The following is a 16,756-nucleotide window of genomic DNA, read 5'->3' on the forward strand; positions in this document are numbered from 1 at the left end:
CATTACCAGAAGAAAAATTCACTATTCACACAGAGAGAATAAGTAATAGATGAATAAGAGAAACACCACAAGTGGTGCGAGGAGGAAGAATATAGGCATTGCATCAAGTTCCCCTCATCCATATTTATGAGGCCCTCAGGTTTTCTGGGTAATCTGAATCAATGGATATTGGATGAAATGGACATGGTAAGAAAACTGTTTTCCATGAAGCAAGGGCATATAATTGTGGACATAACAGAATAAGAATTGGTAAGAGATGCTCATGATACACGTACTGTTGCATTCATTACAGGAGAGACCACAACATCACTTAAGAACATTTACCTGTGTAACAATGTTGAAATAACAACCCTTCCTATGACCAGCGGCTGAGCAGAACAGTGCCACAGTGAGGCCCTGTTATATCTGAACATTAAGTACAGACAAACATTTTAATAAAAGGGTGCTTTGTGGATAACACAAAGAGAGAGAAGAGACAGAATTAGTCAAAAAATACCTCTCAAAGCCTAGGCTGCTTGAGAATAGTTGAGGGCCTACTTTAGATGAAAACGTTCCATGTATACATACACATACCTCTGAATATGCACCAAAATTGCTAAGAATTACTTATTTGTCTGGACCAACTTTAAAAACTAGAACCAAAAGTTTAAAAAAATAACCCAACAGTAAAAAAAAAACCCCACAAGGAGCCCCAAAGCCAGACACAATGGTGGACAGAACCCAAGTACACATGCAGACAGGGTCAGAAAAGGACTGTGTGAAAGCAGCTGTTCACAATACCTAAAAATAGCTTAGCATTCCTCCGTTTTGGTAAAGCTCCACCAGATGCCCCTGGTACCTTCTGGAAAGAGAGAAAGAAACAATTACAAATCCATCAAGCGAGACAACAGTAAATCAGCAATAACCCCATACCATCACCACTTCTGACACACATCTATCTGTTCATGGTCTTTTTATTAAATCACAGTCCTTGCTGAGCAAGAATGTAAATCCTCTTCATTCACCTCTGACAACGGGATTTAACTCATCATTGCTTACTACCCTCATGGAGTGAGAAAGCCAGCATCTGAATCCTTCATACTTTGCTCTGTTAGCAACCAAGCAGAACATGTCTCACGGTCACCATGGGTGATTACTGTTTATCAACAGGACAGGGACATCTAGCATCACTGAGACCACTCACCACTAGACCCCCTACAGTATTTCTTAATGACTAAAGCTGAATTAGAGAGGGGAAGAAAAAGCTATTATCTGCATAAAAGATTAAAACCTTCATAACTAATTCCAGTATGACCACTTTGCTGTGATCTATTAGTTCAGGTAATTTTCTTCTATCCAGAAAAAAAATGCCCTTTCCATCAGGATCCACGCCTGCTTCCATTAAGGTCAATCCAAGTTACCACTATGCTTTCTTAATATTAGAGATTATGGAGGAAACCTGACAACACCCAAGCAATTGTTTAGGGGGGATTTTATTTTATTTTTTAATTTAAACTCCACAGCAGAGAACAGTAACTTCAAAGTGACATTCAGTTTCAAGTACTACTTTCCCAGTTCAAAATACCTCAAACTACTAGGAAAAATGCTAGTAGCTGGGGAAATGTAAAAGTCAATGCACTTGCTTCCTAAGCTGTTTATTAACAGGCACCATTAAATCAAATCAGATTAAATCAAATAAGCCTCTGTGGCTATAATGCCAACGTGATGCATTATGTGGCGTATAATGTCAGTGTAACTGTCGAGGTTGTTAGGTTGGGGCTTTTTTTAATAATAATATTGGGATACAACAGGTGGAGAGAAACCAGCCAAGAACCTGTCAGCCTAGGGCAAGTTCATGTTTGCCTCTGCTCCTTGGTAGGTGAAAGGGTCACATATTTTGGGTGGTTCCCTTCACCATGTAAATAAACCTCTGGCCAAAGCAGACTGCTTGAATCATCAGTGAGGTCTTATACATCACAGCAAAGTTTTCCATTCTTAGAAAGAGCAGATGCCAACTAACACTCCTTGGCTGCACTTAAGAACAGAACCTATTATCCATATGTACAAGCCCTAGGGAAAGGGAGTCAGGGTTGCAACTCCAGCATTAAAAAAAAAAAAAAAAAAATCCTCAATGAAGTGAAAATAACAAGCTGAGCATTTTTTTTCCTTAATACTACTGGAAAGTGGAAAGAAAGTAGCCAAGAATCCAAATCTATTTTAAAAAAGCAGCAGCAAGATGCAACATAACCCAATTACAAATATATTATAAATAAATTACACATACTCCCAGGACTATAGCTCCAGAAATAAAAAAATGTTGTTTCCAATACTAGGAAGCTCCCATTGAATCCTGATGTCACCAAGTGGGATGTTGTGAAAGTCATTAAGACTAGAGATTTCAAAGAGAAAGAATTCACATGGAGTGTTTATCACTGCCAGCCTGACATTAAATACTTCAGCTTGATTTTCCAAACTGCTGAATATATCTGAACTGGAATTGCAGATGCTCAATACTCCTGAAAAATCCAAAACGTGACAGTTTTTTACCTTGTTTCTCCATCTGTCATAAATCACTTGAAAATGCTCCCCATTCACAAAACAACTTTGGCTTCTAACAGATGTGACACAACCAGCAAATGGGAGTCCACACAATGCATCAGTAGTGGCATTAAATTCAGTTTGTGATGCTTCTCATGCAAGGTGTCAGTGTAGCCTATTCTGCGTTCCCTTTAACTGCACCACTGCCACATTTTTTATAACAGGGCCATCACCGAATAATATCCAGGAACCCATTACTGTAGGAAATTTCATGCTTCTCTGCCCAGTGTTTTCCACAGGGCTGAGGTACCACTATAGCACCAAGCTAAAGCTCTGCCGGGGGCTGAATACTACCCAGGCAGTTGTATACAACAGCCATATACTACAGGCAAGTGGTTGATTTAAAAATTCTGAAAAGTGAAATTTGTGGAAAAAGAAGAAGAAAAAATAAATTTTCTTGATATAGCTAAGGAATTTACCAGAGGGTGCTCCAGAACTTGCAATTGCACATATTTCTCATGATTCAGCAGATGCCTCTGGTGCTGATCTGCCACTGGCAGATACCCTAGCTCTACTTAAGCCAATAAGCTGAAGATCTGACCCTTATTTTCTAACTGAATTGTGACAAGATACACAACTTATACTTAATCCAAACACCTTGGGAAGCAAACAGGGATTTCTGAAGCAATGTGGTGCATTCTGCAAGGATGATGCCAAGGGAACCACAGGCAAGAATAGCAGCCTCACTAAAAGGATCTTAAGACAGCAATCAAATGCCTTTGGCTTTACTGTATCCCACACCATCAAAAGCTTGGCTTAAAAAAAACCAGAACCACAACGCAGAATGTGCCAGACACTTCATAAAACTGTTCCAGTGAAGGCCTGATGTTTCACATCACTCAAAAGAAAACATGGATAGCATGTAAGAAGCAAACAGTCATGGTAAACATGATCCACAGTAAACATGATCCAAACAAAAATCCACAGCTAACATATGAGGAAACCTATCTATGAACCATGTTAGATGACACAATCTGCACCTGTACTGGATAGTCAAAGACTGTTTTCTACCACACGACCCAGTGCACCAGTGCATCACCACCTTCAAACATAGATGCCAGGCCCCTCCACTACATCATGATTCACAAGGAGAAAAACTGGAACCACTGAACTAGTTCAATTGAGGTTGTACGCAGCACCGAACAACAGTCGGTATATTTGTTTCTCCCTTTTGGAGTTCTTCAGCCTAATCTTCATCCAGGAAAGGAAATTTTGAGGCCTCATTTTAACCCCAGTTTACCTTAATATTGAAAATTCCCTGGTCACGTGCTGGAATACAGTTATATACAAGGAAAGCTGACAGGATTTCTGCCCACCCATCTCTAGTCCTAGACATCATCTTTCAAGAGTGTTAAATTCACTCAGAAGAACTGTTGCTAAAACCATACTAGGGTCTCCAAAAACTCAGTTAACAGTGTGAAGGAAAATATTGCTATCGCCCTTACAAGGAAGTACAACAAACATCATTAACTGTCTCAACCTGGGAGACATGCAATCCACCTCACTATAATTCTGATAAAATATGAAGAGTCATCTACTGGAAATAAAATAAGTGGTCAGGGCACTTTACATAACTCAGGGCCTTCATCACCCAGGGGAAATGTAGAATTGCTGTAGAATGAGAAATGTGAAGTATTCTATCCTGCTCCAAGAAGCTATTTTAGGCCCTCTAACTTGCCAAAAGAGACAGAGCTTACAGGACAGTGAGCTATAAGCAAAGCCAGTGCCTTCCATATAGCTCAGATCAGAAGTCATTAACAGCCCTTTAAAGATGCCAGACAAACCACACACAAACAGATGTTATAAAAAGCACAGGTTATAAATTACTGTTGATATGCAGTGATGTTATGGAAGAACAGTGAACATGAAGTTTGTATGTATACATCCATGTGTGTGGGGGAGTAAGACTGAATGAGGTCAGTGTGTGGCTCTAGAATCCAGCATTAATTTAAGCTAAGCTTTAGATCCCAGGCCAGGTCAGGATTAGGGCTCATGATTAATTGTACAGAAATCTTAGGATGAAAAGAAGTCCTGTCATCCTGAGATGAAACCTCATATAAATGAAAAATCTCAGAAGCTTCCAGCCAAACCTGAGCCAAAATTCTGCACTTCAAAGGCAGGTTTCAGAAAAGTATTTAGTTACCTACAGTATGCACATAATATACAGACAATATGTATGTGATATGCAGAAGCGTGTAGTGAAAAAGATCAGTAGAAGTCAGACAACAAGCTGCCTTTAAGATCTGACTCTTTAGGGCTTTTGACTCATCTCGAACTGAACCTATAGGATTAGTTGGGATCCAAGCACCTGAATTTGATATCCAGCCCCAAATCTGAACATGTTCATTTCTGTCATTCAAGATTTGGTCTATGTCTGAAATGCATTACCTAAACAAGCACGAGAGACCCAAGAACTGCCGGGGTAGTTAGTTGGGAAGCCACAAGTCTCACCTCTATCACATGTCGTTTCAGATGCAAATATACACACTGTCCCGTTTTCCGGTAATGCCTTTCAATGTGTTCCCTTCCAAATCCCAGAAATGTGTTCATGCACACATAGAGACCTCCTTCTGAATCCTAAAAGGAATGACACAAATAGTTACAGCACAGAAGGAACTGAACAGGACAGAAAGGACTCAGCAAGCAGAAAAAACAAAGAATTGCAAACCCTTTCTGTCATCAAGCAAGCACTTAAAACGTAGCTTTCATAGCACATTATGGTGTTTACATTATCAGTCCTCTAAAACTTCCACATCATATCACAGTCTATAGAAACTCATTGAAATGGGTTACAACTACAGATTAGTGAGTGTTCAAGTTGGAGATCCAGAAGTTACTCTTGAAAAATTCCGCTTGAGTACCCAATCCACAGAGATTTGTAAGCACATAAATTTGTAAAGCATAGAAACAATGAAGCACAGACATTTGTTTGAAATAGTAGAACTTTTTTTGGCCATTTGATTGCAAGAACAACATTCCAAATCAGAAGCCCAGCAGAGCTGATGGTCATGGGATTCAGCCACACCTTCTACTGTTGATCACAATCTTGTCTGAGAAAAGCAGATCTCAAGTGATCTTACAGCTCTTAGAACTGGCTAACAAGAAAATTGGCAAGTGTTTTGTCAATATTCTTCAGTATTTATCAGGGATTCTCTCTGTTCACGAAATTGGAGTGCTTGGAGATAAGGGCACTACAAAGGATATATAAAGATATATATTCCTGGTACTGATCACAAATGCTGACATTTCAGTAACATAACCTGGCAGGAGTCCCATCGCTTTTTGCTCTCCCAAAAGCTAGGTGTTTATGCTGGCTGTTATCAGGGTCTTGCTCCATTTTAGCACTTCTCCCAGATCTCTCCTACATCATTCAGACTACCAGGAGGACTTTCAGTCAGCTGGCTCATTGGTGTTGGACCAATTTTTTAAGCCCTCTCTAGGATGTATTGTTTTGAACAGGTGGTGCATAACAAAGATTGAGCCTTTCAGAAGCACTGTGACCTTCCTTCTATTGTGAACATGTTTGTACTATTGCATAGTACAGAACATCTCATGTTAAATTCCCCAAAGAACAACATGAACTAAACTCACCCATAGGCACCTTAGAAGGAAATTTAAAAAAAAAAAGATAAATAAAAATCATTATCTCCAGAAACAAGTCATGTTAGGCACATACATGTGCATAATCATGTATTGAGAATTGTTACAGCAACAATTGCTTTGACAGGATCCACCTGATAGTGCCACACCTGAAACATATTCAATACAGTAAACCAAGAAGTTCCCTCCCACCTGGCCTTCCTCTCTTCAAGGCTCTGACAAGCAGGAACCTCTGCTCTACCTCTAAGCCCAGCCAAGCCTCTAGCGAGCACAAAGCTGCCCATCCTGCTGCACCAGCCATGGCACGAGTTAGGCTCTCTCCAGTCCTGTGCAGTGGAATAAGTAGCAGAGGGCAAGTCTGACAGAGATCATAGCTGATCTCCAACACTTTCCTAACCAGCACCAGGTTAATACACGTTATTCTCTTCAGAAAAGGAAACTGAAGGGCTAATATGTTGAGCAGTTGTTGCTCATTTGATACCTGCAGAGACCAGCTAGGGCCTGACAAGTCTCTCCTGTCCCACCACTGCCCCAAAACTAGGCTTGAATGTGCCACTCTAAATCCAGTTAATTCCCCCCAACCTGTTTCAAATACTGCCACTGAGTATTTCAGTAGGACTTGAAGGATTCTAAACTTCCAGCTTACTTACAACCCTCATCCATACCTGTATACTACTCTTTCAAACATGCTCATTTTTATCAATATAACTAAAGTCAGAACTGAAGAACTGCCTCAAACACCAATAAATACTGGTAATTCCACAGTGGCCAGCAAGGTCATGGAGCTGGGGAACAGAACATGAAGAGAGACCAGAGAATGTTGTTTTACCCCAAGACTTTAGAAAATATGTCTCTTCCGTTTTTATTAATGTGAACTAACACACACAAGCTTCAGCTTTTCAGATTTAGCTGAAAGATGAACATGTAATGAACTATACAGCTGTTGCTCTACCTACCTCAAAAGGACAAAAAATTGCACTGATCATTCCAGGATTCAAATATGCGATCTGAAGCAAGGGCTTAAGACTATCTGCCATTCACACTTAACATATACCATGAAGTCATTCTTTCAGCATCTAGATATCACAATGATTGTCTCTGCAGAGTAAACTATTCAAGCCATCTCATTTCTGAACCACATAACCCCTATCCAAGATCCTATTAAAAAAACCCAAACACAGCTCCTTTGAATTTGAAATATTCACAGCCTTGAGAACAGGGCTGATACCTACAATTGTGCTCAAAAGTAATAAAACAGTTAAAAGAAAACTCCACATCTGGTGTTCAAAACAGTCATAAAATACAATTGTATTTAAAATGTATTACATTTATTTTAATTTCCACTACTGTTTCCCAGATTTATCTACTTTAAGACTCATTATACCTTTGCTGTCTGCTCTTATTCCAAATCTTTTTGCATTATCTCCTTCTGTAAGAAAGTCATGAATGTGTCCTCTACAAGAGAATCCTAAATAAAACCAGGGCAGACCCTGCCTAAATAAAAATATATAGTGTTGTCACTCTAGGGTCTCGGGAACTTTGTTTACAATTCTGTTTTCTTGGAGACCATTCTCTCTTTTTCTGGAGGGAATCCAAGAGACCACTGAACCGTTTCTGATAAGCAGCTTATGACAACAATCTGACACTTTCAGTATACGAGCTAAATGTAGCATCTGAGTAAGTTGGTTGTGGTTACTAACAAAACAGTTATTTCTCCTGGAGAACGCAGGCAGACTATTCTCTCATGCAACTTGGAAAGAAGTGGACAGACTGTTCAAAAGCTTAAAAGGTCACAGCAAAACAGGGACACGTGTGAAAAAGCCACCTTTGCAAAAGGCTGTATAAAGGATTAGGCCCCTGTTTGGTGCTCAAAGAACACTCAACTGTGATCTAAGACAGGCTTTGTGCTGGTGAATTTAACCCTACTGAGCACACAGCCAGTTCTGGAAGGAACAATATTTTACATAGGCATGCAAGTCTTTGCAATCAATATTAATTTTAAACGTGTGTGAAAGTTTATGCAGGAGGAACGCAACATATCTGAATACACTATTTTACACCAGAAAAATACAGCTTGTCCTGAGAGACAAAAATAGGAATAGCAGGGTTTTTCCCCCACCCTCACACTTACCTCAGTGTGTAGTGGGCAGGTAGTGTGAAGTTTAGGATAAAGTAATATATAAACATCGTCCTCCCTTATTACTCCAATCTAAAGACATAGTTGGGGCAGAAGCTTGTACTTACCGCTCAGGCATTGATCACTACCCAGAAGGCCACTCGAGAGTACAGTAGTCTTCTTACCCTCTGAACAGAAGGAAAAGCGATTGCTCTTCACTGTATTTCTTCCTGTTCTTTGCTGCTAAGATGGTCACAGTATGCCAGGTGCATTATTGATAGAAAGGGAGACACATGGTCCACACCAGGGAGAAAAGTATTTTTAAAAAAAGCTCTTCTTACTTATTTAGATAATAATTCATGTTTTGCAGAGGTAGGATGAGGAAGGAAAGGGACAGGGAATCCATAGTGAAAGAGAGCTAAAATGTGACAGTGTTATACCCTCTCATGCCTGAAAAACAGAGCAAGGAAGCTGGTGGATGAGAGGTCTGGCAAACACAAACGCCAGTCCTCAAGGAAACAGAGAGAGATCACCACCTAACTTCACACACACTCATGGCACCAGACACTAGTAGCTTTCAAACACCACTAACCTGATCAGGATTTGAACTAATGACATTACCAAACCCCTGAACAATTTAGACCCCTCAGGGAAATCTAGGGTTTAACAATTTCAACTCCTGAGGTGACTCGGACAATAATGAATTTATAAAAACACAATTGCTGTGGTGATCTACTAACACAGCAAACAGTTACAGACTTAGGCACAATGTCTACTCTACAGGTGTTTGCTTTAGATGCACTAGAGCAATGGTAAAACTTGCTAATATAAGTATCAGAGAAGAGAGTAAAATGGCACCTCGAGTCTTCACAAGTCTCCATACCCAAATATAAAGAATGAAAAGTGTGTTCATCCTATCACATATAAAGTAAAAAGTGCCAGTTATGACAGAGGGTCACTGGCTCCTCTGAGCATTCTGCCATGGTTTCCATGAGAGTGTTTCCCTACAAAAACCACGACCATACAGAACCATTACAGACTCTATTCAGAGTGTCTGTTCATCAGGAATCACCATAATTAATCTGGCTGTGGTCACAAGACTCTTGTTGTATAACTACAACCCAATTTTTAATATATTTGGAAAAGTTACAGGACCATCCCCAATATACACATATTGCATTGCATCCCACAATAGTGTAACTAAATGACAGATGCTTTATTTCAGGACACGCTTAAAAAGAATAACAGAAGTTTCAGCACTTGAATATTCATCTCAACAATACATAATAATTTACAATGAGGAATAAAAAGAAAGCCTGTCTCTCTGTCATGCACCAGTACTACCTACATTGAAATAAAGAAAAAAAAACCCAAAGCAAACCACAGCCAACCAACTGAACACAATAGCACAGAAAGAAGGCTCCAGCAAACCAAAAAGTTCACTTTCAAGTTTCCACTGCAATAAATAGGGTAACTTTGGGGGAGAGGGGGTGAGAATCAACCCAAAAAATGGGAGCCAAAGGCCAGGAATATATCTAGTCACATTCAAAAGGAACATGGGGTATGAACACTGGCATAAGTCTGCCTTTTAGATAAATGTTCTCTGTCACCCAAAGGTGACAAGAAAGCAATGGTGACAAAAGGAAAGCAGAAAAGGAATAAGAGGGTAAAATTTGGCATCTGGTAAAGAGAAGGAGAGGGAGAACCAACAGAATGAGTAAAAGGAACAGAATGACACAGACGTACACAAGCATTGATGTGAAAATATATACAAGCAGTGAAGAGGAGCCATGTACTACTGGAACTGGTGAAAGTCAAGAGACATAGGAAAAGAGCAGCTGGGTTGGGCAGAGACAGAAAGGACAAATGATCTGGCAGTAGGAAATAAAGTACAGGGCTTCTAATAACTGGACTGTTAGCTTCAAGTGCAAAATAAATCCTTCTCCCGCCCTCCCTTAAAAAAAAAAAAAAGAAAGAGAGAAACAAATATCAAAGTTACTATTTACTATTTTATCACACTTTGTGACAGCAAGATGCAAAATACTGAACAGCTTGAAGAAAGTACATGTCACTGAAATAAAAAACTTATCAGACTCTGGGGTTCTGATGTTATGTGTACAACCAGACCAAGTTATAACAGCACATATATTACAGTCTTGAAAGGTTTAAAATCCTCCATGTTCTGGGCTAAATGCCAACTACTAGGGATGGCACATTGGGTATTTCCCTATAAGCAGATTATTTCACAATTGCTTAACAAAGATGTCCAGTATCTCCATTGTAGCTTCTAGACAGGCACATGGACAAGGCCAATCCAGTACAGCACTTACAACATTTCCTGGGAAGCAAAAAGCTGTGTGGGCAAGTCAGACGCTAAAATGAAATGAAACCACCATTCCAAGAGGTGTATTGACTGCTCACTCACGTGCATAAGTCATAGGCAGACTCCAGAGCAGGGCATATATAATTCCGAAGCAGTTGTCTTGTACAAGTCACATTCACAGGCAGGATCAAGGCTTCAAGATAAGTGAGCAGATACAATGGCAAAACTAACATTAGGTCATGAGTACTTCTAACCTGAAACCAGGAATGCAGAAAATGTCCATCCATCAACCAACACTGTTTGAGAGCAGATTATCCAGGTGCAGATTGCATGGGCCATTGATAGAGATGGCTCAGATCCATCACGGTTTACTTCCTAGCTCAAGCCCAGCACCGTGGCTCAAGCAGTGCTACCCATACTGCTTCCATAGCAGCTTAGATTTAGAGAGAGATGGATGATTTTTGCTTTGTGCAGAGCCCTAGCTGTACACAATTCTGTTGGTCACAAAGACAACACTGTGCTTCCAGAGCAGAAAAATCTGGGGAGAGGAGTTGAGAGGAAACCTAATGGTTCTGCAACGATTCAGCAGAGCTCCAGGGCTGTCCGTTTGTCTGCATCTCTGTATTTATCCTCTAGCACTCCAGGTACCTTACAATCAAAATCTCCCTGCCACCCAAAATACTCCAGCCCATCATTACTCTGGATAACAGGATAACTAAAGTTCGGTCAGTCATGGATATAAAGGGAAAGGCTAGTAAGATCCAAATTTATATCAAACTCACAGAAGTGCAAAATGGACATACACACTGGTTCTTCTCCAAAGCTGCATAGTTATTTCTCATTTGTGAGCCACTGCAGACACAACCCTTACTGATTTTACCATTCTCCAACTTTGGAAGACCACTTAGTTAACCTTAGTGTCCTGGTGCACTCCCAGCCAGCAAAACACTCGCCCATGGGACAGCTTTGGTATCTCTCTGCAATGCAACAGTACAACACCACTCTGATTTTTCAGGTGATTACCTACCACCAAGCAACTCACTGCCTCAATGATTTGGAGGTCATTTTGCAGCTAGGCCAAAATCTTTTGTCTGGAATATTCGATTTGTCTTGGTATATTCAATCCTCTTATTTGTTTCCTCACTGCTGCTCCTGTCCCATCAATAGAAACAAGATACCAGCCTACCCCTCCCCAGACAGTGGCCCCAGTGACTTTCTAATTTTCTTCAAGGAATATTGACCCAAGGAACACCCAGATAGGAGGTACTTATCTCTAGAAAGTTTTATGCAGCGTGGCTGCTGATATCCATTACATATTGCAAACTCTCAAGGATTTCAGTCTCAACTGTACTGTCTAATAAACAGCCGAGCATCAGCACAGTTTAGCCTTTGGGAATTGTCCTAACATAACCATTACAGAGTCCCCGAGCCACAAAAATGAAGTCAGCAAGATTCACAAAGGAAGCTGTTGTCAGCAGCAAGGTTTTCCAGCAGAGTGAAGCCAAGCTTTAAGCTGCTCAGACAAACACAGTTCTGCTATCTACAGAATCAGACTGCTTGCTCCTGTCACTGTGTCGGACTCATGACCTGTGCTGTAGTTGTAACCATTGCCCTTCATGGGGAAGGCTTCAGGGCACATCCATATACAACATGGACAGCCTGCACATAAGCCTTTCTTATACTCCAGTTTGTATCCCTTTTCTAGCAGTTGCCTCTGCCTCGGATGCATCTGGTCTAAAATGATCAAACGCCTTTGAGACAAGGATCCCACTAAAAGGTGGACTTTCCAGCTGAGTACTATACTTCTATATAAATCATAAGAAGAGAACAAAAGATTATATAAATGCAACCTTTTCGCCTCCTGCATTCTACTGAACACAAAGTCAAGCTCATCCACCAAAAGAGGAAGAGAGGTCACAGTAGACAAAATAGGAGAGAAGAAACCTATATCACAGCAGCACAGATACAGAAAAACCATCACCAGGAGGGACCGTGCATCAGATCTGAAAAATGGGAGATACAGGATTTCATCCGTCAAACTGTAGGGAATGGTAGGCTACCACAGCAGCTGGGCCAGTCACTAGAGGGAACGATACTCAACACTAGTCCATACTTAAGTTTTGCAGGCAGCCATTCTTCCCTTCTCAATTCCTGTATAAAGAATCAACGGAGTAGGAGCCCTCATCAGGGAAATACAGTTTCTCTAGAAGCCACCAAAGAACCAGAAAAGTCATTAAAAATTAAGTCTTAAAAAGGCATATTTTCTAATCTTATGAGACAAGCAAACTAAAAAGTGTCACCAGGGCTCTTAAGTGCACGGAAATTTGCCTCCTGTTTCTGCTGAATTTCCTGGAAACTAACCCTAGTATGTTCTGTTGGAAATAGGCCAAATCTAAGGACATGAATGTCTCATCTGTTTAGTGGTCTTTCTAACAATACTACCTTTCTGACAAGATCATCATGCTACAGTTAATCCAGATGGAAAAAATACACTGAGTATCCACTTGTACCTCTCCTACGCTCACACTTCTGAAATCTCTCAACTAATGACTCTCTTTGTAGCATAAAGGTGCCATTGTTCTCAGATCTTCACCCAGGGAAGCACGATTTAAAACTCATGGAAAGGGAACAGTGAGTCAACCAATTTTAAGAACAATCAGTGAAGCTGCCTGTAACCACTAGAACATGAATCTCCAGTGACACTCCACCACTTAAATCTGGACAAGAGGACACAACTGACAGCGTGACAAACAGGTCTGCAAAAGCCAGGTCTCACAGCTACGTTAAACTTTGCACAAATGGAAGTAAAAGATGGAGTCACTCACACTCAGTACCTCATTTTCTTTGGCTCCCCGACACGAACAGCTCTGGTTTCAACCATCTCACCCTTCTTGGTCCTTTTCAAAATTGCTGTGGAATCTTTCTCTATAATAATAATACTTTGTACCTAATACTCATAGGTCTGATGGTGTTTAATATATTTTAAAGATCACAACACTTCCTTACAGGGAAAGTAATAACATACAATTAGTATAGCTAAAGAAACTTGAGTATAAAGCCGCTGTGTGACCAGGTACATCACTTTAAAAGATACAGACAAATACTCAGGAAATTCACTTCTTTGAAGAAGAAAGAAAAAAAGAAGGGTAGAGCTTGAGAGACAGTCTTATGGTGTTAATGAAATAAACTATTGAAATAAGATCTGGTGTTGAAGAAAAGTGACAGAACAAAACATCTTGCATTGAGTTGACTCCAAATGGAGACACGCTGAAGTTAGAACTGTAACAAGGAGTGTATTTAAAATGGCAAAATGAGAAGATGTGAGGAAATACTGAGAAATAAGCTTACAAAAAAACCACCTCCCCCATAGAAAGTGTAATCTGGAATTTTACCGTGGATAATAAAACCAAGAGCATATTTTTTAACATTGATCATTTGCTTTAATATTATAACAAAACAACCAACGAACCTTGTATCTTATTTCAAAAAGCGGCAGACAGCTCAATAGGAAGAGGCTCGCTTAGGTTATACATAGCTAACCTAAGAAAATAAGTCACTCAACCAACCTAATACAAAGCATACAGAGATACATATCTCCCTTTAGCCGAGGTAACAACCCAACTGTATCCTTTCACTTTCCTTCTGAAAGACTGTTAAAAACACAGCTTTGCTATTTTCAATTTGTAAATGACAGTGTTTTACCCAAGAAAGCACACATTTGCCCTTTAGAATTGTCACCCTAGAAACAATATCCAAGTATCTGTTAGATTACATGGGAATAAAAAATAAAATCTGAGGTAAGTCTTTTGCCCAGCTGAGCTGAGGAGTGGTATGGCCTGAAAAGCTGTGGAAAACAATAGAAACTAAGACTAGTGTTATTTTTACTGGTACTGCACAGGTTCAGTCAAGCCTTTTGCCCAGCGAGTACCTGTAATGCAACTTAAACAAAAAGCTTTATCAATGGAGGGCAACATTTTCCAAAGTCTGAAATCGCTTCCCATAAAGTCAAAAGGATGAAACGTTTCGGGGGGAGTGGGGGAAATAATCACACATGGTGATTTCAACTCCTTTTGCTACTTTTATACATACCTTCTGTTACGTTAATTTAAGTTTTGCTCAAATGTTTTGTTCAAACATATTGTTTTGCTGAACACAGCTTTTGCTGTGTTTACTTGAGGCTTGTTGGGAGTGGTGGTGATTGGTTGTTTTTTAATTTGTAGCGGTATTTAATATCCCTTCCTACTGGTTAACAGAAACTTTTTACAAACCATAAAGTTGAAGAAGCCTGAAAGTGTTACTAAAAACATCAACCACATGTTCACCCGAGCAGAAGTTTGAAGGAAAGATTGCAGTACATTGATCCCCCCCAAAAACCTTATTAAGTATAAAATGCAATTAGCGCCTCTGCAGTAGAGTCTCATTTGGCAGTTTTAATCAGACCGCCTCCTGGTACAGTCAGGGCTGCTGGGTGACACTTGAGATCTGAAGAGTGTGGGTAAAAATAACCTCTGTTCAACAAGACATGATGAACACCAGACAGCTGAGTCACCTTTAAAACCAATTTTGATTTTCTGTATTAGAAGGAATTATCAAAGAGCGGGGGATAAAGAATTCAAAAATCTGTCTGAAATGTATCTTTCATTGAATATTCTGTAACGTAAACCCTGAACTTCCTTTTGATTGCTGTCATTGACTACAATATCAATATATAGTCCTCAATAACCTCTGGGAAACTTCAGCTTCATGTAGAGAAGCAACTTTTAACAAAATTTAAGCTCCATTTAAAAAGTATAATTTCTAAGCACCTGTTTCTTACATAGCATTGACCATTACTATTTATGAAAGCTTTCAGTATTATAACCAAGCTAAAAATGAGTTAGGCCCCAAATCTGCCACTGAACACATGCAATCTGTGGAGCTTGTGGATGTTATGCAAGACAGCTATAACACCATAGAAAGTTTACGGTACATCAAACATTCATTCAACAGCAAACTAAACTAGCTAGTGGGGAAAAACTGCAAGTTCGTTGAAGTCCACTGACGTAACTGAAACCCTGGGAGAGAAAGTGTTTCAGGAGGACTTTCACACTGATTTTCAGGTTGAGCCTTTACTTTGGAAGCTTTCTCTGAAGATCTTAAAAAGGAGAAAGAGCACCCAGACAATAGGAAAGCAAAACGATTGGCATCTGCTAGCCAAAATACGCAAATAAGAAGGCCAGCTACTGCCCTTTACTACCTCAGTGTGAAAGTAAAAATAAGGGCTCCCGGGGGCGAGCGGGCAAGACCTCGGACAGCCAGAGCCCATTTCCCAGCAGGCAGGAAAGTTTCCCCAAACCCGCAAAACCCCCGTGTCTAAGCCACCAGTTCAGACCGCCTGAAGGAGAAAAACAAATAAACGAACGAACGAACGCCGCTACTGCGTTCGAGCCGGCAGCAATTTGCCGTGAGGAGCCCGGACCGCAGCAGACCGCGCACCGACCGCGCACTGCGGGGGCACGGGGCAGGGCAGGGCCCCCACCCCACCGCGACCCCCACGCGTGGCGGAGGAGGCACTGCAGCCCGGGCGGGGAGGGCGAGGGGAAACCTGGCTGCGGAGAAAGCCACGGCAGGTGGAGGCAGGCGGGCTGGCAAAGGAAGGGATGGGGGAGATTTTGAAGCCTGAGGGGGAAGCAGCGGCCCGGGGAGAAGGCGAGGGGCTGCCCTCGGACAGGGGGGTGCAGCGGGGAGCGGGGAAGGGGCCGCAGGAGGGGCGGGTTTGCCGCAGGGCGCCGGCTGAGGGCAGGCCAGCAGCCCGCAGCGGGGAGGGGGAGCGGAGGCAGCCGGGGGCGGCTTCGCTGCACTCACAGGCGAGTCGTAGGAGAAGGCACACTCCGTCTTGTAGACCCGGTCCCCTGACTTGGGCACCCGGATCGTGGGCATGTAGGGGACGAGCAGCTCGCCCAGGTCCCCGGCGGCCATCTGCGCATCGCCGCCGCTGAAGAGCGCGGCCCGCTGCATGCTCCCTCCCTCCCTCCGGCCGGCCGGCCGACGGCGAGCGGGCAATGCGAGGGCAATGAAGACGGAGGGCAGCCGGGGCAGGACGCGGCGGCGGCGGCGGGAGCCGGGCCCGAGGGAAGGGAGGGGGAGGGAAGATGCTATTT

General features: G+C 41.6%; 1 protein-coding gene across 1 annotated transcript in view; it reads right to left on the bottom strand.

The window, feature by feature from the left end:
- The window catches only part of USP13 (ubiquitin specific peptidase 13), a 54,618-nt gene extending 37,862 nt beyond the window's left edge, over positions 1-16,756 (bottom strand). The window contains exons 1-3 of the mRNA XM_072867117.1: positions 16,461-16,756; positions 5,029-5,154; positions 781-841 (exon numbers count right to left, since the gene is read on the bottom strand). Of these exons, the coding sequence (XP_072723218.1) occupies positions 781-841; positions 5,029-5,154; positions 16,461-16,613 (340 nt within the window). The 5' untranslated portion in view covers positions 16,614-16,756. The remainder of the gene's footprint in view (positions 1-780; positions 842-5,028; positions 5,155-16,460) is intronic.

This window comes from Ciconia boyciana, chromosome 7, assembly GCF_034638445.1.
Source record: "Ciconia boyciana chromosome 7, ASM3463844v1, whole genome shotgun sequence".
Classification (NCBI taxonomy): domain Eukaryota; kingdom Metazoa; phylum Chordata; class Aves; order Ciconiiformes; family Ciconiidae; genus Ciconia; species Ciconia boyciana.